The 24,853-nt window shown below is 38.6% G+C and overlaps 3 protein-coding genes and 1 non-coding gene across 8 annotated transcripts in view; 2 read left to right on the top strand and 2 right to left on the bottom strand.

The window, feature by feature from the left end:
• The window catches only part of NMT2 (N-myristoyltransferase 2), a 69,240-nt gene extending 55,786 nt beyond the window's left edge, over positions 1–13,454 (top strand). For all 3 annotated transcript variants that reach the window (XM_054695104.1, XM_037510656.2, XM_037510657.2), the window contains 3 exons: positions 7,498–7,665; positions 8,975–9,112; positions 9,296–13,454. In XM_054695104.1, coding sequence (XP_054551079.1) covers positions 7,498–7,665; positions 8,975–9,112; positions 9,296–9,316 — 327 coding nt within the window. In that variant the 3' untranslated portion in view covers positions 9,317–13,454. The remainder of the gene's footprint in view (positions 1–7,497; positions 7,666–8,974; positions 9,113–9,295) is intronic.
• On the bottom strand, positions 8,043–15,937 carry RPP38 (ribonuclease P/MRP subunit p38). 2 transcript variants are annotated; one of them, XM_037510659.2, is made up of 2 exons: positions 15,723–15,937; positions 8,043–13,191 (listed from the first exon to the last, which is right to left on the bottom strand). In XM_037510659.2, exon 2 carries the CDS (start codon positions 13,179–13,181, stop codon positions 12,333–12,335), a length of 849 nt encoding a protein of 282 aa, XP_037366556.1. In that variant the 5' UTR covers positions 13,182–13,191; positions 15,723–15,937; the 3' UTR covers positions 8,043–12,332. The 2 variants fall into 2 exon arrangements, with proteins under 2 accessions (XP_037366556.1, XP_037366557.1); XM_037510660.2 differs by lacking the exon at positions 15,723–15,937 and adding an exon at positions 15,083–15,108.
• A 4,287-nt stretch (positions 15,938–20,224) lies between these two features.
• ACBD7 (acyl-CoA binding domain containing 7) lies at positions 20,225–24,740 on the top strand. Of its 2 annotated transcripts, none has more exons than XM_037511492.2 (4): positions 20,225–20,317; positions 23,455–23,572; positions 23,675–23,737; positions 23,818–24,740. In XM_037511492.2, exons 1-4 carry the CDS (start codon positions 20,306–20,308, stop codon positions 23,889–23,891), a joined length of 267 nt encoding a protein of 88 aa, XP_037367389.1. In that variant the 5' UTR covers positions 20,225–20,305; the 3' UTR covers positions 23,892–24,740. The 2 variants fall into 2 exon arrangements, with proteins under 2 accessions (XP_037367389.1, XP_037367388.1); XM_037511491.2 differs by having other exon boundaries at positions 23,672–23,737.
• LOC119245453 (U6 spliceosomal RNA) lies at positions 23,210–23,316 on the bottom strand. Its single transcript, XR_005125371.1, has one exon. It is a non-coding gene; the product is annotated as a U6 spliceosomal RNA (small nuclear RNA).
• Positions 24,741–24,853: the final 113 nt, after the last annotated feature.

The raw sequence follows: 24,853 nt of genomic DNA, 5'->3' as shown, positions 1-24,853 counted from the left end.
CAAAAATTTTTTTTAAGCCTGGAAAGGTTGTTCAGTGATATTTCAGCTGGATATTCTTTGTTGAATTGGAGTTGGGTGGAAAAGTTGGGATTTAATCTGGTAAGTACCTGGAGGAAGGAAAAGAGTGAGGGGGCCAGTTAGACGCTACTGTAACAGTTTCCATCCACCATCCCTTTGTGAGCGGTGAGCCAGAAGTGTCTTTTTGGCATATTCAGAATGTTAAGATGACAGCGCAGCCAGGGCAGTAGAGGTTGGAGCAGGCAGGGTCAATACATAGGACACCTCTGGAGATCAGCTAAGTAGTCTTGCTAGAGTGGACATCTTTGTATGCAGAGCTTAAAGCATTTGTATAAGTGTGTTCAGGGCAACCGTTTTCAAAGCTTTGATCTCAGGGCTTCTTTACTTTCTTAAGAATTATTGGGGCCCCAGTACTCCTTGTTTCTCTTGTATTTGCAGTGACAATCACTGCTCGTAAAAGGGCTCTGATGCAATACAAATGTCATCTTAAAACCTGAACTTTTTAAATAATTCCTTGCAGGTTTCCTTTAAACAGTAAACCTGGCCAGAATACTTATGTGATTATTTTAAATCAATTGACAAAAAGAACCAAGAAATAGAAATTAAAAACTTAGATGACTAGAGTCCCTGGCTAGTGATGTTTAATTATTAGGAAGATAAAGTTTACTGGATATGTATTTGATTTCTAAAAAATTCAATTTGTAAACAACTGTTAAGAAAATAATGCAAAAAAAGTAAAAATAAAATTGGTGTGGTATGTAGAAAAAGAATTATATGATTATCTAGTCTGCAAAAAAAAAAAAAGGTCATCTTTTTGGGTGTTACCAAGATACAGTGTATAGTCATCTCATTACAAAAGCCTAGGCCAGCCACAGAATAAGAGCTTATTGTCCTAAGTTCAACCATCAAATCTCACCACATGAATTGGTGATCGGATTTTTTCTGGTGAAATGTCCACCCACAGAATGAACTATCAATTTAAATATGATTAAATTCAAACCAGATGACCTTTATAAAAGCCTCTCAGGCACTGCTGGGAGGAAAATGGTAGTGTAAGAACTTCAGCTGCCATATTCTATGCAGCAGCTGATTTCACTACTTAAAGTACTGTCTTTCAGTTTGATTTAGACATCCTCTGATGTATACCTGGGAACTTCACTTTAGCAAAGACATGGTTCTCAAAATTACCAGTAACATGTTTTCCAAATGGAACTCAAGCTAAACTTCTTTCTTGGCTTTGAAATCTCTCTGTGAAGTTAAAATCATTTAAGCAAGCCTCATGATACTACTATTGGCAACACTGGACAAGATTCTGTTTCATTATGTGATCCCTATCATAGAATAAAGTTGATTTTCTTTGCCAATAAAAAAAGAATTACTGGCCATTTCAGTTCACAAATTAGGTACAATTATTGGTTGAATTTAGTATAATAAGCTCAGCCAAGGAGCTTTTATTGTGAATATATCTACAGATATTTATTATATTCAAAATTAAAACAAAAATTTTAATATTATTTCATTTAATTGCACCATAACAATAATAAGCCCATTACTTGTTACCTAAATTACATATTTTGAATGAAAAATAATTATTTTCTAAAATAATGAAGCTGGTGAGAAGAAAAGCATTGTTTTATATTTTTGTACATCTCTTTAAATGTCTTAATAGAAGACAAATGGGTTCTCACATCTGTTTCTGCTTTCAATCTATTATGGTATATTGTTTTGGTTAGAAAATGTGAAAAAAAATCCTTCACAGAAGTATTGGATATATGGGAAATAATGAGTATTTTTAAAGCCTTTTCAGATAATTGTGGATATTTTCATATCGAAATCATGTTAATGTATTTTTCATACTCGGTTAGATTAAAATCCATTGATGTAGCTTGTTCTTTGAGTTTTACCAACATGTGAGTTTTCAGTGTCCCTACATTGATCCTATGGAAAATATTGTTCACTGAATTACATAAATATTCCAAACATTGGTGTTTCAATATATATTTAAAAAAAAATCATATTCACTAAAGAAACTACCATTGTCATCAGAAAAGTATATAATATACCTCACAGGGGTAGATGCAGGTTCTTCCAAACTTTAACTTGTTCCTGAAGATCAAATTTTATCATTGGCAGCAAAAACCTACCTGTTTTTTTTCCTGGAAGTAACAGACTCCATTCATTTTCTAGAAAATGTGCACCCGAGTCTGAATGACCATGGTTTGCCAGTCCCACTTTAAAGTGGTCTTCCACGAAAAAAAATAGCCAGTCCAGTTCACAAATCACTGGCCTGAGAGCCTCTCCTTGGGACAACGTTTATGTTTCATTGTGTACTTCCTTCCATAACATTGTACAGATTCTAGGAAGATACGTTTTTAAGGTTTGAAAAAAAGGTTAAAAAATTTCTAAGTCTTTATTGCAGATATGCTTACGTGAAAACTTTTTAACCACTCATGTGGTATTGAAGATTAAAATGGCCACTGGCATGGTTTGGCCCTGCCTTGTCTTGTGCTGAGGCATCGACAGCTATGCCCACCACTGCTTCTGCCCTCTGTGCACATGTCCACATGGTGACAAGACACATAACTTCTCAGTGCTATCACAAAAACAGTGTGACCTCAAAGACTTCTGAAAGGTTCCTGGGTACCCACAGGGGTTCATGGACCACATTTTGAAGAGTGTAGAGTCAAACACACCTTCAACATTACTAGCCATTGCTGAGTACCTCCCTGAAGTATCTCTTAGCAGTGCCAGGGAGGTCCTGTGTCCTCACATTTTCACTAACACTTGAGTGACATCAGACTTTAAATTTAGGCCAATGTGGGTGGATATGAATTGGTGTCTTGTTTTAATTTTGCATTTCCTTATTACTAATGAATTTGAACATCTCATAAATCTGTTAACCACTTTTATTTCTAATATGAGTTTACTGTTTATATACCTTGTCTATTTTTCTTCTGTTATCTTCTTGACTTGTAAAAGCTTTTCTGTATGCTTAATACTAATACTTTATATTGTGGTCCATTTCTGAGTTCTCTTCTGTTTCATTTATCTCTGTGAATATTCCTCAATACTACATGGTCTATATTACTTTGTAGTAAGCCTTGATATCAGATAGAATGATTCTTCTCACTTTATATTTATTTGTCAAAGTTGTTGTGGTTATTATATTTCCTTTGCCTTTCCATATAATTTAGAATTATCTTGTCTTTGTCAATAAAATTTCTTGCTGTGATTTTGATAAAAATTACATAAAGATTAATTTGAAGACACCTGACAGGTCTTCTATCCATGAACATGGTAAGTCTCCATTTGTTTAGGTCATTCATCATTGTTTTATAGCATTCTGTAATTTTCAGTATCTAGATCCTGCATGTTTTCTAAATTATATGTAAGTACTTCGTTTTCCTTGGAGTGTTATAAATGGCATTGTATTTTTTACTTCAGTTTCTGCATGTTCATGGCGAGTATATAGAATTGATTGCTTTTTCTATATTGATTTTGTATCCTGCAACTTTGCTGAAATCACTTTCTAGTTCCAGGAATTTACTTGTAAATTTCCTGGGGTTTCTACACAGACAACCATGTCATCTGCAAATGGGACAATTTTATTTCTTCCCTCCCATCTGTATGCCTTTTCTTTCTTTTTCTTGCATTATTTCAGGGATTAGATCTTCCAGTATTTGGTGAATAGGAGTAGTGAAGGTTGACATCCTTGCCTTGTTCTTGACATGAGGGGAAAAGCATTCTGTCTTCTGCCAATAGCCTTAAACCATGATGTTAGCTCTGGGTTTTTTGTAAGTGCTCCCTATTAATTTGAGATAATTCCTAACTTGCTGATATATCCAATGTTTCTTTTGCTTCAATTGATAGGATCATGTGGTTTTTCTTCTGTAACCTGTTGATGTGGTATATTACACTGACTGATTTTTGAATGTTTGACCATACTTGCATACCTAGAAAAAAATCTATCTGGTTGTGGTATAGATAATTCTTTTAATACATTGTTGCATTTAGAGTTCTAATATTTTATTGAATATTTGTTAAGTTCACACAATGTTTTAATTTGTATTTATTCTTTGTATTGTCTTTGTCTGATTTTGCTATTAGGAGTATTCTAGCCTCAAAAGAAAAAAAAAAATGAGTTGGAAGTGTTACTTCTGCTTCTGTTTTCTAGAAAAAATTGAATAGAATTGTTAATGCCTCTTTCAACATTTGTTAGCATTCTCCAGTTAAAACCATATGACCTTAGAGAATTTTTTATTAAAATAATGAATTTCTCTAATGGTTAAAGAATTATTAAGATGATTGGAATTATCCATACCATAACCACATAGATTTTTTTCTAGGTATGCAAGCACAATCATACTTTCAGAAATCAATTAAGTTCATTTTGACTGAGTGGTTTTTGAGGAATTAATCCATTTCTTCTAAATTGTCAAAGGTATAAGAGTAAAGTTGTTCATGACATTACATTATTTTTTGTTGGCTTTTTAAGGGATATCTAGAATGATATCTCTTCTTTTATTCCTGATATTGACGATTTGTATGTTCTGTTTTTGTCAGTCTCACTACTGTTACACTACTTTTGCTGATTCACCCTTCCCTGCAAAAACTAGACATTGTTTCACAGTTGTTATTGATTTCTTTTCTAATGGATATTTATTTATTTATTTCTGCTGCTTTGGGTTTATTTTGCTCTTGTTTTTCTTGTTCCTTGAGAGAAGAAATTAGATTTGAGACCTTTTCTTGTTACATTTAAGCATAAAATTCTGCTACAATGTTTTAGGTGCATCCTACCTATTTTATTTAATATTTCTCATTTTTATTCAGTTCTGTGTATTTTTTAATTTCCTTTGAGACTTCCACTTTGACTATTATATTATTTGAAGCTTTGCTATTCAAGTTTAATATATTTAGAATTGTCCTATTGATTTCTAATTTGTTTGGAAAACACACTGGGAATTCATTTCTGTTGAGGTTCTTGAGACCCATATAAGGTCTATCTTGCTGAATGTTAAAAGTGTTTTCTGTTATGTTGGGATGTAATGTTTTATCTATGTGAACTTGATCCTGTTGTCTGTGGCATTCATATTTGCTATATCCTTGCTTACTTTCCTCCTAGTGGCTTTGTCAGTTGATGAGAGGGTGTGGAAGTACATTGTTGAGGATTGGTCTGTTTTTCCTTCCAGTGCTATCAGTTTTTCTTGATGTATTTTGAGGATCTTATTTAATACTTATATATTTAAGACTTTTATGTCTCCCTAATGGATCTTTTTATCTTCATATAATGTACCTCTTTGTCTCCAATAATTTTAGCATTATTGTAACACTTGCTATATTATTTTTAGTATCTCACTTCAAAATGCTTTGCACAGTATATCTTTCTCATTCCTTCTACTTTGAAACTGTTAATGCCATTTAAAGTAAACAGCATATAATCGGACCGTATTTCTTTAGCCACTCTTCAACCTTTCTTTTGATTGCTGAATCTAGACCAATTTACCTTTGCTAATTATTAATATATTAGAGCTTAAGTCTGCCATACTAGTGTTTTTTATTTGTTCCTTCAGTCCTTTTTCTTTGCTTTGCTGTAGGCTACTTGAAATTTTCTGTATATTCTATTTTGATTTACGTGCAGTTGAGTAGTTTTTGTGATGTTCACTCTGGTTATTGTATTGTGCCTATCTGACTTTTTTGTGGTCTGATGGTCTCACATTTATCCACGTTTGACCACTTCAAGTGACTTCACTTCCACCTTGTCCCTTTACCTTCTTGCCTTTTAAATATCTTGATATCTAATTGTGTTATAATTTTTATTTTAATATTCAAGTAGGTTTATAATCTCACAAAGAGAAGCATAGTATATAGTATATACCAGATTTCTCTTATTTTTATCTTCCTTCCTGATGGTCCAAGGTGCCTTCTTTTATTATTTCCTTCCTAGTTGAACATTTCCTTTGGCTGATCTTAACAGAATGTCTGCTAATATTATCTTTTAGCTTCATTTGCCTGAGATTATCCCTATTTCCACTTCATTCCTGAAGGAAATTTTACCAGATATAGAACTCCCAGGTGATGGTTCTTTTTTCCCAGTGCTTAAATTATACTGAACCACCTCCCCTGGCTTCTGTGGCTTCAGGATAAGAAATTTGCAATCATTTGAATTGGTTGTCCCCTGACAGGGAATGGATTGCATTGTTGTGGCTACTTCCAAGATGTTTCTTTGTCTTTAGTTTTTGGAAATTTAATTTTGAGGTCTCTTGGCCAGAAATTCTTTGTGTTTACTCTGATGGCATTCACACACCCCCCTGACTCTATTATGTCTGTGTGTTGCCTAATTTGAGGGTTTTTCTAGCCATTATTTCCTTTAGTACTCTTTGAGCCTTACATTTTCTCATTTTCTTCTGTGATTCCAATGACATGAATTTTGAATCTTTTGTTATTACCTCATAGATCCCTGAAGCTTATTATTTTTTTTTTCATCTTTCTTTTTATTTAGATTGGGTGAATGTCACTGAATTCTTCTATCCTCTGTCATTTCTACTTTACTGGGCCCATCCAGTGAGGTGTTTTTGTTTTTAATTTGTTGTGGTATTTTTCAAGTTGAAAATTCTTGTTAGGGCTGAAAATATTGGTCTCTAATTCATCTGTAATCCTGAGCTACTAATACTAAGCAAAAGGAGTTACTTTAGCATAAAGTCTTTAAGTTCTTAATGTCTGAGAAAAGATTTGATGAATTAAAAGTACTTTTAAAAACCAGATATCCACCCTTTTTTGCTTCTCTGATAAAAGAAAAATGGTATGTATGTGGTCTCTTCAGCTATGAATTACGTAATTCAAACACAAGACTGCAGCATAGGTCACCACAACTAATTAAAAAGCCCAAACAGTACTGGCTAGCTTCTTGTATTGAAAGGTATACCAATGAGAATGAAATGAATACCATCTTTTGTGTCCTTTTTAATTTTAATAGCTTGCAGATTTTTTTAGTTATTCATGTTAAGTACATTTTGGTGTTTCTCTTTCAGAAACTTCCAAACTCTATCCAACTTCACTTAAAGCTGATAAAATTCTTGCCTTATGCCAAGAAAATGATAGATGTAACACAGTATCTTTTAGTAGAAGGGAAGCCTCTAATCCCTAGCACTCTCGTTTCTGCAAAAATAATCTACTTTTATCACTGTTCATTAAGTCTTGAAAGACTCATTAGTCAGCCATAGGAACCTGTCCTTTTACAAGAGTCTTATTTTTTAATAACTTTATGCACATTTCCAACTTGCACTTAACATTGAAGAACAACTCTGTGCTCTTCTTGGCCTCTACCCAGCATACCATAAGGAGCCCTAAATCAAGGAGCAGTCTGAGTTGTCGCTTTTCATTCTGACAGTTACGGTACAAATACTTTCAAAAACTTAGCTTAAAAGCATGGCTAGAGTTTATTCAAGGAGATATTTACCTGACATTACCTTTGTTCTTTAGAACTCCACTGGTAAACTAACTGACTTCCTGAGCTTCTACACACTCCCCTCCACAGTCATGCACCACCCTGCTCACAAGAGCCTCAAGGCTGCCTACTCCTTCTATAACATTCACACGGAGACACCCCTGCTGGACCTCATGAATGATGCGCTCATTATCGCTAAATTGGTAAGCAGCTCACTCCTTTTTGTTCTGTGTGTTTCTCCAAGTATGTGTCAAAGTATATAAAATATCTTACTGTATTTTCTTTCACATGGGTAGAATTCATCTCAGATGTTTTTTACCATTAACTGTCAAAGGAAGAATTTTGATAAGCATTTGTTTTAAAAATTTCCGTAGCGTTTTTATCAATTCTATTGTAACCTAACCAAAAGGACATTTTGTACAAATTAGAAATGTTTAGCTTCATAGAATACATAAAACTCAAAAGGAATTTAAGAAAAATATATAATCCCACGACATAAGGAAAATGAGTGTTTCATTGCATAATTTGCAACAGTAAATTCCTAATTCAACTAAATAGACTGAATTTTAGAATTTTATTTTTCAAATTAAGAGGGTTATAAAAAGTAAAGGAATTTAAAATGTAAGGAATGAAATTCAAAACATGCCATACTAAATTTGCATTATTTTTCTGTTTCCTCATAGTAGCAATTGGGATAATTGTTAAATTCTTGCTACAAATAAACATTTTCCTTTAAAAAAAATTGAAATCAGCTGACAGATACATTTTGATGTTAATTATTAAATGAAAAAGCATTGTTCATGAGAAATTGAGAATAACACATAAAAATGATTTGTTTATATAGTATTCGATCATTAAAAACTTTTTTAAAAAATCTATTACTTCTGGATCCCAAAACCAACATTATCCTCAGATTCATTGATCCTATTGCTCCTTCCCCCAAAATGCTAGTACTGAGTTACTTAAGGTAACAACCGAGAAAAAGAAATTTAAGTACTCGCTCGGTAGCACATTTTATACAGTAATAACATTTCAAAGAAATTTTACTTTTACTATTTAAATTTTACTACATTTATTTCCTAGTATCAGCTTAAGACAAATATACTATTTCAAGTCTTTAAAACTTTGGTTTCTTGGCTATAGCTTCAGGTAAATCAGAGCTTAGAAAAACCAGTAACAGTAGTGGAAATGGGACCTTCTAGATAACTCTTTCCTTTTAAAATAGGGACAAAAAGTCTCAAAGTACTAATAGATGGTTTTATGTCAGTATCAGCCATCATACCATATTTTTTGATTCACCATTTCTGGATAATTCTGCTGGCTCATTGCTACTGTAACAAGACAGTTTTGAACTGAATTCTTAACCTATACTATGTATTGCAGACATTAAATCTTACTATAAATGCACATTCAAGCTATTAATAGAGGAATTAAATGTTATACAAAAATACATTATACAGAAAACACTAGTCCTTTGACATTTAAAAATGTAAATCCATTTTATATTGGCAGAAAGGATTTGATGTATTCAATGCACTAGATTTGATGGAAAATAAAACATTCTTGGAAAAACTCAAGTTTGGTATAGGAGATGGAAATTTACAATATTACTTGTACAACTGGAGATGTCCAGGAACAGAATCTGAAAAGGTAAGTGATGTCAATGTACCCTTTGTAAACTTAATAAATAGAATATCCCATACTTACTCCCTGAGGATTGAGAGGTTTTCTCTAGTTTTGTTTTTTTTTTTTAAATATAGATCTATTACACTATAATTTTGTTTTGTTTACCTTTTACCTGTTCTTATTATTCCATTTCTTTCCTCCCTTTAGGTTGGACTTGTATTACAATAGATGGATATTTCTATTTCTGGGAACTCTGATGTCATCATTTGTTAATGTTCTATTTAATGATTCCTGGAACTGCCATTCCAAGGAAGAATAAAAGCACAATTTAAGTGAGACTGAAGTAGTAACAATCAGAAAAGATGGAAAAAGTCCACATGACCAGTTGTACACATTTCTAGCTAGAATGTTAACATTCGTCCTTTTCTTTTCCCACTGTTTATCCATTTGTAGGAGGAATGAGAGGGAACCAAGAACATATTCCTCTAGTTTTCAAACTTCTGACAGTCTCTTGATGAAGAGAAGGTATTTTTCCATTCTAGAAAAAGGGATTGTTTTTCTATGGACTGAACAGAAGTCACAGCATCATGTGAAAAAAATCTTTACTCGTGTGGAAATAAACTGATGCATTTCTATTTATTGATTTGTCCATGTAACAGAGCAAAGGATCCATGTGGAAAATTCTTAAATCACCTTACATGATATCATTGGGAACATGTATGGAATCAGCATTTCTGTAACTCAGTGATGAGTGATGGATGTTCAAGTAGAGAGCAGGATTAAAACATACTGGTGACTAGTACATTTCTTGAGAAACAAAATTGCCAAATCAATAAACACACAAATCTGTACTTTGATCTTCAGCAGATTAATGGTTTGGTTCCAAAGCAAAGTTCTGTGCAGACACTGAATGCTCGCTGAAAGAGTATATACCTATGACTGACAAGACTTTGCTGCTGCTGCAGTTTCTTCTCACCATAGCAAGGTATATGAGGAGAAAAGGAAAATAAAAGCTCTGAAGTAAAAAAAAAAAATGCCCAGTGGAATTTATTAGTGCCATCAGGACATTGATAGTTTGAATATTTTTATTACTTATGCAAAATTGCACATACTCCTTTATGCTGACTTTTAATTTATCATGAAGTGTCATGCTAATGGAAACTTTGTAAATAAGTATTCATAATTTTGTTACTGATGTGTTTTTACCTAGAAAATGAAAAAACAAGTTTCACTGTGTACATATATATGTATGTATATATTGCCAATAGTTCAAGGGGAAAAGATGTAAATGAGACCACATATACTGGCCTTGACTCAAATACCAGAGTAGATATTTCTTCCTGCCTTTATTGTACCAGTGCCTAGGCTGTTCAGTCCAGAAAAATGTAATTATTTTATGACAACATAATGGCTTTTCCTTTATGTTGTAAGTAGTCAAATAAAACCAGTCGTATCTTTTATCAGGCAGGAGTTAGCAAACTATAGCCCATGAGCTAAATCCAGCCCATCACCTGTTTTTGTACAGCCCACAAGCTAAGGATGGTTTTTACATTTTTGAATGTTTGGGGGGGGGGGTTGGTCAAAAGACTGTCATTTTGTGACTCGTGAATATTGTTCAAAGCTCAAATTTCAGCATCCATGAATAAAGTTTTGTTAGAACACAGCCACACTTAACTCATTTATGTATTGCCTGTGGCTGCTTCATGCTACAAAAGGTAGAGTGAGACTGTAGTAGCCCTAAAGGCCTAACATTTATCATCTGGCCATTTACAGAAAAAAAAAAAAAATGACCCTAATTTATATAGTAAGGAGCTGAGAGGCATTTACTGCAGCTTCTTTATTCTGAAGACCAACCCATAGCTGATATCCCTGAGACTGCCACTAGAGGGCATACCTGCGCACAGAGTAGTGCATGCTAGGATGATTCAAACCCATCTCTTTACTGTTCTTACTGGAGACAGGCTTAATAAAGCCAAACAGAACCATTTCACTTAAACATTTTTTGAGACACCAGCCTTAAGTAAATGAGATTTTAACTTAGTCTGAAGTCAAAGCTCTGTTTAGGAATTATGTTCCACACATTTTTATGGCACAAAGTGTTACTCTAAGTAGGTTTACAAATAAATTGCATAATGGGTAGTCATAAATTTTGTCATGGACTTGTTTACCTCATGGTAAAACTGGCATTGTTTTACAGAATTTTACAGAATTCCAATTGTTCCATATTCTTTTGCTCACATTTAAAAATGACTAGCATATATAGCATATACAGCCTCTTTATAATTTAAGCATTACCAATGAATATTTAAAATGGAGAATTGGTAAAATGCTTGTGTTTATAAAGTAGCTATTAGAACTAAATTTCAATGCAATATGTAATGTCTCAATATATTAAAAAAAAACTGTGCTGCATCTTTGTCAATAGTGAAAATGCATCAATAAAACTTCGAAGAGTGGAGATGGCATAATCATGAATCAGACTAAAATAAACTTGGCAATTGAATGCCTTCCCCCTAATTTGCAGAAAGTAACTTTTCCAAACATACTGTAAATAGCAGGCACTTTTAAATAGAGCATTGTTTAGGCTCCATTTCCTAAGATGAAGGACCCCTGTGATTGCACAGATTCAACCCTAAAACCCCAAGCTCCTCAGTTCATTGTTTGAATTCTCTTTCTGCTGCACTTCACCTAATCACATCTCCAAGGAAGTCAGTTATGCATGTAAAAGGGTTAATTCTGACTAGTCAAAATACCTTATCTGGCTTTTCCCAAAATATCAAACCTTTCTTTGCCCCATGGCCATGCATACGCCTTCCCACAAAGAATGCCATGTCAACAGGAAATACAAAATGTCATCTCTGAAGACAGTGTAGTGCTGGACATTCACTATCTTTCCTGTATAACTGATGTACCTGCAGCTCAGATTCATCTACCCTGCTAGCTAGACCCAAGTGCTACCAGATACAGATGTTCTTACAAGCGACGTACCAGCCTTTTAAGTGATTTATGCAAGCATGGACATTAGTTTCAATAACTTGTTTTGACATTCATACTTCTGAATAGTCTGCACTTAGTAGCAAACTTCAGTTTATCTGTGCTATATGGTCACCATGTCTTAGGCATTTGAGAGGAATGTTAACAAACTGTGGCAAGAACATGTGTAAAAGTAACTCATTTAATTAGTTTCAAGGCATCTTTATGAGGTGTCACTTTATAGCTGTATGAAATGACATGTTTATAAAAATTACTTCGAAGTAGATTTTTTACTTTTGGGTGGTTTCCTTTTCTTATTGGGGTTTGGAATCAGTTTCTTTATTTTAAGGGGTTGTAATACTGCCGCCTGCTGACCTTCAAGAAACTTTCTCTTATGTTTTGCAAGGTCTTCAAAGGAAGTTTCCAAAATCTCTTCATCTTGGCTTTCCAAAGGTTCAGTCTGTGAATCTTTGCTGAAGTCTTCAAGTCTGTCTTGAAGCCATGGTACAATCAAGCGGGGTATTCTGGGAATAATAGCTTTTACCTCATCAACAAAGTCAGTGTTGTTCTTTTTGAAGCCCAAGGCCAGGACACATTTTAAGCCAATGACAGGTGCGATTCTCTCACTGAGCCGAGGAACCTGCCCAGCAGGAACAGTTCTGCTTACACTTAACTGGATCAGGTGTGCAGTGATGAGTGCAGGTTTGACTGACTTACACACCAGCACTAAGAGCAGCTCATTCCTTTCCAGAGCCCTGGTGACCTCATTGACACCGATGGCCAGCTGCTTCCTGACATGGGCAGGAGTCCACCCAGACACCTGCTGATTATCTTCTGGCTTTTTTTCTTTCAGATCCTCATTAGTATCAACATCTATGCTAACCATGTCTCTGCTTTGTTTTTTTAAAAGAGACTGCTTTTTCTTTTTCTTCTTATCCTCAATCTTCTGAAGTCCAACTGATTTAAATCTGTCTTCAAGTGTCTGTAATATGAAATGCATATCCTCTCTTTCCAGAGCACTCCAGCAGATAGCATATGGGTTGTTCAGCGATGTCTTTACAGTTAAAGGTCTTGTCTTCCGAACAGAGCCCCTCCCTGGTGCTTGTGGAGCTACAGCCATTCTGAAAATCCTTCAGAAAATAGCAAAACAATAAAGAAAAATTTATGTTAACTAGAAATGTATGTCTTAAGAACATTCCAGATGTACTCATTTGCTTGACAGCAAGCTCAGTAATATAGGACCAATTATGTGACCATATATTTAACCTGTAAGTAATTTCTATCCTACATTTTTCATGACTTTATTCACAATATGGGCAACATACAAATATTTCACGTCATTGCAATCAGTGAAATTCTATTTCATTCATTAAAAAATGTTCCATGTTTCTACTTGCTCATAATGATTTATCCTTTTATTGACTATGGTATTAATCTTATAAATTCGTTACCATTTTCTGAATTGCTCTCTGGTTAGGCTCCCAATATCCATTTAACAAATATTCACTGTGCAGAGTTCTAAGCACTGGGGTTGAGGTACGTACACCTGCACAATCTGTGAGGGCCCTCTAAGTCTCTGCCATTCAGAATTAACCAGGTATGATTTTTTTGTTTTAAGATACAGAACACTAATAATGCATATGGCTACTGATACTTTCATTCTGTCTCCTTTTCTAAGTCTGCCTTCCTCCGACATTCTGTGTATCTCGTGTATTCCTCCTAAAACATTTACTACCCAGGTGGATATTCCCCTTTCCTATGGTTATTGCAAGCTGATTGTTCATTTGCCAGTTATGTGATGAAAACTAGGAAAATGTCATGAAATTTAAAGATACTTTATTAAGGGAAAATGGTAAAAGAGATTTCAATGGGAAAATCCTGTAAGCACTAGCTCAGATTATATCCTGCCTATCCTTCCTTGAGACAGCTGCCTTTCTCCATGCTCTCCTCGAGCTCGGAACCAAGAAGCAGCTTAACCAAAGCCAATGGAAGTGGGAAGACTAAGAAGCAAGACAAACATGGTAATGGAGTTAGCTGTCTAAGCATTCACACAACACAGAGTAAATAGTTATTTACCAGGAAGGGAGAGCAAAGCAGGCATTAACTCCTGTCTTCAGAATCTAGTGGGTAAGAGAAGAACCAAGTAGCACATATAAGCTAAACCTTGGACCATATAATCTGAAAACATATCCAAATGCCCTATATGCCCATAGAATCAAAAGCAAACTTCTTAAGGTGCTACAGAAGGCCTGCATACTCTGGTGCCCAACAGCAAGCCTCTCTCTTCACACACAACCACTGCATCCCTTAATATTTAAGGAAGACACACGTTTCTCATCTCCATGACTGGAAAACTCCCACACTCAGTCTCACACCACATTCTTTCTCATTTCAAATACTTACAGTGCACCAAAGCAAAAATTAAGTATTGAAGTAAAACCTGGTCTCAGCTTAGAACATCAGAAGGTAATACAACAAGATGCAAAGGTCAGGGAACTGTAGGGCACTCAAGGAATAGATAGCAAAAGCTTGACCTAGTGGAGGGGGTCAGGAAGGGCCTCCTGGAAAAAGTGACCTTCAGCCCTACATCTGAAGAATGCCTACCAAATGAAGCACCAAGTAGAAACGGTATCCCAGAGAACATTAAAGGAAACGAAAGAGGCTCACTATCGCTGGGGAAGAGATGCTAGAGAAAAGCGGGTACTGGGCCTCCCTGGTGGTGCAAGGGGTTAAGCACCGCACTATGAAGCTATCCGCAACTGCTGCAGGAGTTCGATCCCCGGACAGGGAGCATCCCACATGGTGCAGCAGACCTCTCCTGTCGCTCCCCTCAGCAGGGTTTTCAGTCTCCCTGCCTGTTCTGTTCCCCACTGTTCTGGTGAATCCTCTCACTCCCCCCTCCACACCTCTGGCCTGTTCTTGTATGCATAAATAAATAAATCTTAAAAAAAAGAAGAAAAGCAGATACTGGCGACGGCTAGTGATGACCCCTGCAAGCCTCACAGCCGAGAAGAGACTAACTTTTAAAGCACGGCATGGTTAGAAAGGCGTTATAAAGACCTCTGTGGCTTCAGACTAGGTGGCAGCAAAGAGGCTCCCGGAGTGGTGGGGTAAGAAATCGCGGTGACACGGCACTGGAGTTGCTGCAGAGCTGGACAGAGAGACATGCCCGTTAACGTCGTTAAGGGGTAAAATCTACACCACTTCGTTTACATTTACAGCCGGGCGCCAGCGCAGAGGAAGGGCTCGGGCGCCCCCAAGCTCCGGATCGGGCGGCACTCGGGGAGGGCAGCCCCAGGTCCCCGTGGCTGCATGCACTCCGGGCTAATCTCTACCCTGTGCCGCTACCTCCTAGCGCTTACAGACTTGACCACGAAGCTGCCACAAGTGCAGATGATCTGGAGGTCGCCTCCAGTTTTCAAGGGCCAGGGTGGGGTTTTATTTTACTATTTCTTGTGCCTGAAACACTCTCCACGCCACAAAGATCGCGGAGGGTGAGGCCAGGCCGGGAAGCGCGTGCTGGCGGGGATGAGCAGACCCGGGAGGCGGGCGGGTCCGCGGGAAGCCCCGGAGACCCCGTGCGCTCCCAGGCTTCGGCCTCCGAGCCCACCCGGCCATGCCCGCGGAGGCCTCGGCGTCCCGCGCGCCCGCCCCTACTCACAGTCGCCACGGCGCCGACTCCACGGAGGCCGCGACGCGCGTGCTCAGAGCCCGCGCCTTCCAAACACGGTGGGGGGGGCGCAACCGCTCAGAGAACCTCACTTTTCAGCATTATGCGTTAGGTCACTCCCCAAATGGAAATGTCGGGCCGTCGTGTCGCACAGTCCCCAAGCGACAAAGAACCAACCTATAAACACTGTGAGGTTGGGCGCCCAATATGGCGTCACAGCAGCAGCGCGCACGCGCAGATAATCTCGCGAGAGTTCGAGGTTGCCACGGTAACCTGTCTCTTTTCCCCACTCTGGCGGGGAGAGAGGGGAGCAGCCGACGCTTAGTCTCCTGGAGGCGACTTCGCTCTCCGAGGCACAGCTGCCTTCAGACGCAGTTTCTGCCTTTCTGCGCCGGGCAGGCTTAGTTTTATTTCTCTCGCTTTTCTGTTTGGGGCTGAGCTAAGGAACGCAAAACTCCAGTAACAGTGGCCCCGTCTCCATCAAATCCCAGCCGAATTCTCAGCCCCATGAAAATAAAGATAAATGGGGAATGAATGGGGTGCTTTGAGGAAACCTCATTGTTACAGACAACAATGTAGGCAATCCTGAGTCCCCCGGAAAGAGACGTGGAAAGGCTGTTTTGAGTTCTCTGACAGTTCAGCAAGCTCCTCCAAATGTCTGCTATGGATATTGCAACCTATGCAGAATCTGACAGCTACGAACGGAATCACTAGGAAGGCATGGACAATTATGAAACAACTGAAGAACATTTTCAAGCTTAGGGACCTATTGATTTTCTCTTGGCAAGAACTAGATTGCTTCCGATCTTGATGAACCTCCTCCCCATCCCCATTGTTTCCCCTTCCAATGCACTCCTTCCTTTGCCCCTTCTGTCTTTGCTCCTTTTCTAAATCTCTTCCCTGATGGTTTGTTTTTTGTTGTTTTTTTTTTTAGTTTGCTTTCTGTATTTGTCATTTTCATCACCTACGCAGTACTTAACTGGCCATAAAGTAACAACAACAACAACAACAACAACAAAACAAACTGTTGCTTTGGGTCCAAGATTATTTTTGCGGGTTACACAGAGTAACGTAACGAGTAGGGAGATTTTTTTTTTAATCTCAGAAAGATTAAAAAGAAGGAAGTTATATCGAGTTTCAGTATGACAGTGGGTTTTTATTTCATAAAATTAATAGTATCAAAACATGGCCATGAACTGTTAGGGGGAAAAGGATGTCCTAAAGCTAATTCCATACAGGCTTTGTGAACTCCACCCCCACCCCAGGCCAAAGCCAAAGACACTGGGAACTCCAAATCCCAGCACCACCAAAGGGAAGGTGGCTGAGGACCTGAGGGTGGGGTTAAGCAGCCAGGTTGGTATAAAGCCAGACACGTGGGCTTTGGAGGGGTCCCCCATTTTGACTCTCCGCCAGCTCCCAAGGTCTGGCCAGCTCGGAGAGTGCTTTTTGGATTTCCAGGTCAGCGGATAGGGTAGGACGCATTAAAGACTTTATTTCCCTATTTTCTCCCTGAGTTGTACATTTTCCTTATTTCCTTTTCCCTTATAAATAAACCTTTTATTAACCTTTTGTGTGTGCCTGTAGTGGAGTATTAATAAGTCCCTTGTAAGCGCGCAGGTGAGGACCCACAGCCAGGCACCCCGTTCAATATCGGGGCTGCCCTATAACAGAACCGCCAATGTTCTAAAGCAGCCTCTCGTTTTTAAGCTGTAAGGCAGATAGAGACACACATGTCTAATCGAAATACCAGAGTAAGAGAAGGAAATGTGTATAAATTGTTGCCCCACTAAGGTTTCAGATTTATCATTTAAGCAACATCTTGGTTTATGTTTGCTCTATGAAGATTACCAGCCATTACATTCCATGGATCTGGAGCCAGGCTGCCCTCCTTGAGATTCTAACTTAATCACTGACTAGGCATATGACCTTAGGCAAGTTACTTAATGCTCTCTATAAAGTGATAAAAATAGTAGCTGTTGTTAGGATTAGAAGAGATCATCTTTGTAAGATACTTAACACATGCCTAGCCAAGAAAGTGTTTGATACATGAAACTGTGATATATCCAATGACAACCTGAATTAAGAATTAAGTTAGAATTAACCATACCTAACTCTGATTTTAGTGTTGTGTTTTATTTTAAAACTGGCGATATAATTTCCTCAAGAATTTTGCTAAAATGAATAACTACATTTCAAAGGTAATTTCTCGACCATTTGTAGTGCACAAAGATTAAAACAAAAAAGAAAAAGAAAAAAGAAACTTTTCCCATGATCCAATTAACTCAAAACATGTTTCCTTTCAGTGTTGCCCTAATGAACAATTTGTATCATTAGCTGCTGGTGCTGCCTCATTTCCCAGAAATGATTATATACCTAGGGAAGCTGAAAATCAGTTGAAGATAACCCAGCAAACAAAGTACAAGTTCCATTAGCCATCTTTCCTTGAGAGACACCAGGGTATCTCCAATTTTTCAGTATTCATACCCTTAGCACCTTTGTCACAGATTAACATAGCTCACAATATCAGCATCAGCCCAAGGGAGCGAAACCCAGTATGCTGTCCTTCCCATTTCACTGGGGAACTGGCTCACTGGGAGCACTCCAGCCCCTCTACATGTATTTCCCCTCAGTCAAGGGAGTGTTTTTCCACAGTGCAACTCTCCCCTCCCTTGGGTCACCAGACACTGAAGGCATGGTTTGCATGAAAGCCTCCCACCCTTAACCATAGCCTCCTGGTGTCTCTCTGCTATCCTTTCTTGTTCACTGAAGCATGAGTCTACTCCATGTCCCTTCTAAAGCCATCTGTCTAGTTTCTGATATCAGGAGGTGTTCCAGTTTTGCCCAAGGCACAGGGCTCTCTGGGTGCAATACTCCACAGGTTAAAGTAGATGATTGTCTGGGGAGTGAAGCAATGAATCTCCCACCTTGGATCAATGTTCTATTTCTTAAACAGCTGATAGATTCCTAAGAGTGTGCCTTTTACATTTTTTTTACACATATGGATATATTTTTTTATAATCAATATTTAATAAACTAGTTTAAAAGTCCATTCAAATTGACTCACTCCCTAAGGGCTCCAGAAAACTGAGTTTTTAACTGTACCAAGTCTATTATCATTCTAGCTGGACAGAGGACATCAATGTTTCCATTGTATCTTCTCTCTTGCTCTTGAATCAAGACACCCATGACTCTGGCATCTCAATGGAGGGTGGCAACACAAAAGAAGAAAGTACATTTAAAAGAGGTATTCAAAGAATATTCAAGATTTAGAGAATAAAACGGAATACATTGTAACTTCCCTCTCTTCATCGCCTGATTTCTTATAATGACTACAATGCCCAAATATCTCAGCTGCAGATAAGACACTGACATTGACCCTGAGTGCAGAATTTCCCTGCTGAAACATTGATAAGACTCTCTCCAGCTGAGAAAGCACACACTATTCAGAAACTGCCACTTGCTTCTGGTGCCTCAATGTGCATTCTCCATGACCATGAACTTCAAAAATTAAAAAATCCTGTCCAGCATTTTATTGATTTTTATTTCATCTTAACGATTTCAGCATGAAAATATTTTTTCAGAGGAAATCCAATAGATTTACAAGAAAAGTAGCAACTATTCTTAAGATAAAGTTTTAAGCAAAACCAAGCTAAAATGTTTTGGGCTCCTTCTCCTTCACTTGCATTGTTAAACATTGTTGCTGTGTTATAAGACTGAGATCAGTAATTTTTCTCCCTGAGTTTGTGCAGGTTCTTCCAGTTACCTTTCTCCAAGAATGCTTTTTAATAAATGAATGAATGAATGAATGAATGCATCGAAATCAACTCCTCTTATGGCCAGGAAGTGTGACTCCAGTTCTTAAATAACTTAGTCAAATGTGAATCACAATCCAGGTCTTTGGGTCTTTGGGTCTTTGATCTTTGGATGTGTGTATCTGCAGACTTGCAGTGACATTGGGTTTATTCTGGAAAACAGGATCAAACTGAACAAGCATATAGTCCTGTGCAATTACCATAATTGAAAACACGTAGGGATGGTTGCTTGTTTAGAACGAGAAGAGACGGTTCAGACTACAGGACTTCTTTTTTTTTTTTTTCATATATGAAGAACTGTGCCAGTGATGGGTGGGGAGACAGGCGAGAACGGAATAACCGCAGGAGTTTCTGCTCTTTCTAAAGCAGAAAGATATATTAAAAGGGAATCCCAACTGAGGTCGGTGCCCGAGGGAGACCTCTCTGGATTTCCTGCAAACAACCCCTAGAGAAAGAATTGGGGAGCTAGCCAAAGCCAGAGAGGAACTCATTTAAATCCCTTACCCTTTGCCTTTCCAGCCCCAGCAGTGCACGCCGCCCACAGCCCTCCCACCCCTGCAGCGGGACCCCAGAGGGCTCTGGGGAGGCTGGGGTACCACTCACCATCAAGCACCACCCCCCACAGCTCGCGACCAATAGGAGCAACAGGCGCGCAGCCAATGGGAAGCCGGCGGGCGGAGATGCTCTGCCCATTAAGGCACTGCGGGGTCCAGGCTTGGTGACCCAGAGCCCGGGGTGTGGCGTCCGCTGGCTGCCGACACCATGTCCCTGCAGGTAAGCGCAGGTGTGGACAGGCAGGCCGTGTGGGAGGGCAGCTACCCGGAGGGAAGCGATCAAGGGGGGCGCGGAGCTGGGGTGACTTCTGCGAGTGGCCGCGCGAGCAGAGGCGACCCCCCGGCAGCGCCAGGGGGCTGTGGGCTGCTGCCGCCCGCGGTCCAGGCCCCTCTGAGCGGGTCGCGGTCTCTCCCAGACGCTCCCACCCTTCCCCAGGTCCCCATTATTGCAGTGTAGACTGCACGGGTGCCATCTGTTGACTGCGAATCGGGGCTCCCTATGGCAACTCTTGTGAGCCCCAGGGGCTGATTAAATGCCAAGTAGGCACAAGCCCCCGGGAGGCCCGACACCGGTTGCTGCTGGGAGGATCAAACCGAGGCAAGCTAGCTGCAGAGGGTGTGCCTAACCTTGACGTCATGTATAAAGCAGCCCACAGTCTCCTAGAAGGACACTTAGAAAAATGAGGCAGGGCATGTGTCCCTTGTCACTTGCACCTATGTTTCTCAGACACCCTTAGGGATGGATAAAGGAACCTGACCTTTTTAAAGTTTATGTAGATTGGAGATCCTGATCTCCAGTTTAGGAGTGATTTTTGCTCATCACAAATAGCTGTTCTAGTTGTGCTATTGTCCTGTACTTGACACTAGATGGGAATTTCATCCCATCTATTTTGCCAAGATTAGTAGGATGCTGGGTTACAATGGGGTTATCTGCTTTATCTACCAGGTTTTTGGATCTGTGGATGGAAAGTGACTCTGGCATTGGACAAGGAAAATGGGGGTGGGCTAGAATGCTTTCAGTCTCTTATTGGATACCCAGGCTCCTGAAAATAATTCCTGTTTATCCCTGATTTAAAAACAAATAACACCAGATAAAATACAATTTATGTTTTTAAAGTGTGAGAAAGAAAATTTCTGTTAAGAAAAATAATCACTAAAGCCCTTTGTATACAAACTAAGAGGTTGAAGGTTAAGCTTCTAAGAGTGCCCAGGCTCCATGGAAGACTAGTGTATTGAGTGTTTTGGTCAGGCGTTCAAAGGTTCATTACTCAATATATTTGCATACAAAGTTTCTAGGCAGCCAGTTTCTTTTCACTAATCAGCTCTAAGTTGGTTAAACAACTTTTTTTTTTTTTTTTGGAAATCAGTTGAAATAGATCTTAAGCATATTTGTCTCAATATTTAAAGGAATCTATACAAGCAGTTCAACTAAATCAGCAATCAGAAACTAGCTAGTCCACTAAATAGGTATAAATAATACTGATGTTGAATCTGTGGGCAAAGCGGCACTGAAGACAAATGCCTGGGACAAGGATATTAATTGGCAGCAAAGCCATTGCATATAGCAAAGTATAGATTTAGGAAGAAGAGAGAACATGTCCACAAGAGTCATCAAGAGAACTGCACTGAGGGCAGTGCCATTAAAAAATATATCCATAGAAGGTTTACTTACAAGAAAAAAATGTTTTAAAATCTCTCTGATATAATTGTTTCTTTCTTTTTTTAAGAATCATTTGATGATCTTAATCCAGTTCCCCTCCCTGTACCCTCTGTCTTGATCCAAGATAGTGGCTGAGTTTCATTCTTTTGCTTGTGACTGTCCAGTTTTCCCAACACCATTTGTTGAAGAGACTGTCCTTTACCCCACTATAAGTTCTTGGCTCTTTTGGTGTAAATTAATAGATCTTTTATGTTAATTTCTGGGCTCTTTATTCTGTTCCTCTTGAGACAGGGCAAGCTAGGGTTATTAGGCAGTTTTAGGGACAGTGCAGGAGGGGACCTCTGAAAAAATTCAGGAAGGCTTCAGAGATAAGGACGAGCAAGGAAATGAAACCAATTCCACTGGGAAAAACAAACATCCTAGCACCACAGATAATCTTGTTAAGGATGGCCCTGGTTTTCTTCAGATGATAAAATAAAGTGTAAAGATGCTCACCGGGAGGGCTAGACCATAAAGATAAAGATATAACAAATGGGGAAAGACAAACCTGTTAGATAAGGAATGTGAAGATCCCCCACTCAGTAGCAAATTAAGTAAAACAGCCAAAAACTGACCAATCACAAAGAGACTGGTAGAGCTTTAGAATAATCAGGGAAAGAACGTATATATTCCCTGAGACACGACTTCACTTTGGCTTCCTTGCCCCTCCCAGGCCTGGTTCCCTGGCCTGGGAGTCCCACTTTATTTCTGCTCTTTTTCTCCTCAATAAACTTTTTTTTCTTCTAAACAAACCTGCCTTTGCTCGCTTGCTTGCCTGAGCGTCTGCGAAGTTCCTGCTGCGGCTTCGTGAGACACCAACCCGTGGGGGGTCTAGCGGCTGGGGCTCAGCGCTGCCCTGCAGCCTGGAATCTGTTCCTGGCTGGGAGACTAGGCCTGACAATTCCGGTCTCACTCTGACCTATATATCTGTATTTATGCTAATACCACTCTGTCTTGATGGCTGCAGTTTTATAATATAGTTTGAGATCAGAATGCATGAGGTTTCCAGCTTTGTTCTTCCTCGAAATAGTTTTGGCTATTTGGGGTTCTTTGTAGTTTAATACAAATTTTAGGACTACTTTTTCTATTTTCATGAAAAATATCTTTGGAATTTTGACAGGAACTTCACTGAATCTGTAGATTGTTTTGGGTGGTACATTTTTACAGTATAAATTCTTCCCAATTCATGGTTTGAAATATCTTCCCACTTGTGTCTTCTTCATGTTTTAAGTATAGATAAATCGAACATTTTTGGTATTAAGAATTTCATCTATTCTTTATTTATTAGTCCTAATTTCTCCATATCTTGTCTATAAAAGGTAAGTGCCAGGAGATAAGTCCATGAATTAAAATAAGTTAGGGTAATTCTGAGGGAACCAGGACAGTAATAGTTCACTTCTTCTTCTTTTTTTTTAAAATGTGGAACGCTTCACAGATTTGCGGGTCATCTTTGTACAGGAGCCATGCTAATATTCTCTGTATCGTTCTAATTTTAGGATATGTGCTGCCGAAGCAAGCACAGTAGTTCACTTCTATTTGAAGTCTACCCGCTCCTGTTTGAGTTCAAACCGCTTGGTGGTAAATGCCTTCCCCAAAGTGGACTGGTTTGCTGAAAGTCAGCAAATGTACTGTGTGCCTCTCTTTTATTTTTGTTTTAGGATGATTTTGATAGAATTGCACAAGATGTGAGGAAGCTGAAAACAAGGCCAGATGATGAAGAACTGAAAGAACTCTACGGGCTCTACAAACAGTCTATCATTGGAGACATCAACATTGGTATTCTTTCTTTTTAAAAGTAATAATACTACATTTGAACACTGCTTGTAGAAGCATACAGTTAAAAGTAAACTTGAAAATACATCTATCTTCTTTTAGCAGGGTGTCCGGTTATGATGGATCTAAAAAGAAAAGCTAAATGGGAAGCATGGAACCTCAAAAAAGGTTTTTAATTCTTAAATTAAACAAACTTACTTAATTTCCCAGTACACCAGTCAGTGAGATATCTGTTTATATCTTTCTAGGGTTGTCAAAAGAAGATGCCATGAGTGCCTATATTTCTAAAGCAAAAGAGCTGATAGAAAAATATGGAATTTAGAATTCAGCATGAGAAAGTTTTCCTGTGGAAGCCTTCGTAACAGTGTCATGACCTAACATTTAGGGAAGAAATGCACTTTTAACTCTTCACATATCATGAATGTTTTTGCTGTTTACATGAATTATACTCCTTAGAGATATGCTGAAGCTACATATTTAATGAAATTTTACTTGCTAAAACCAGATGATGTTAAAATTTCTTTTAAAAAATTATTGCTCTGGTAATGTATTTACAAAAACATTAACAATGGCTTTTCCTTTGGGCTTATCTGTTTTTCTCTAGTGAGTCCGTATTACTGGTGTAATCAAAAGTCTTACTGGTGTAAGAAGCAATAGCAAGACTTTCTTTATTGAACTGTGTAGCTTTGGGTTTACGTGATGAAGGGCCTTGGGGATCACAGACACACCTGATTCTAATGCTCACTCTATGATTTATTTATTAGATGACCTGAGGCAAATTACTGAACATTGCTCATCCTCATCTGTACAGTGGGGGGAAAATATCACTCTCACAAGAGTGTAAGAATTGAATGATATTGGGCCTCCCTGGTGGCACAAGGGGTTAAGATGCAAGCTATCCGCAGCCACTGCAGCACCAGCCCAGGAACTACCCACATGGTACAGCAGACCTCTTCTGACTCGCCCGCTGCTCCCCTCAGCAGTGTATTTCAGTCCATCTGCCTGTTCTGTTTCCCACTCTGTCTCTGGTGAATCCTCTCACCGCCCCCATACCTCTGGCCTGTACCCCAATCTTATATGCCTAAATAAATAAATCTTTAAAAAAAAGAATTTAATGAGATAACTAATTATTCTACCTTCATTTTAAAGCAAAAGCTATATAAAACATAGCGATAGGGCCTCCCAGGTGGCGCAGCGGTTGAGCGCTGGGTTGCGAAGCTGCCGGCAGCCTCTGCAGCGCCGGCAGCGCCGGTTCGATCCCCGGCCGCTCCCCGGCCACCGGAG

The sequence above is a fragment of the Talpa occidentalis genome, unplaced genomic scaffold, assembly GCF_014898055.3.
Source record: "Talpa occidentalis isolate TD23 unplaced genomic scaffold, MPIMG_talOcc4v2.1 talOcc4.14, whole genome shotgun sequence".
NCBI classification, from domain to species: domain Eukaryota; kingdom Metazoa; phylum Chordata; class Mammalia; order Eulipotyphla; family Talpidae; genus Talpa; species Talpa occidentalis.
The sequence above is the reverse complement of the archived record's forward strand: the minus strand, read 5'-3'. Positions and strand labels throughout refer to the sequence as shown.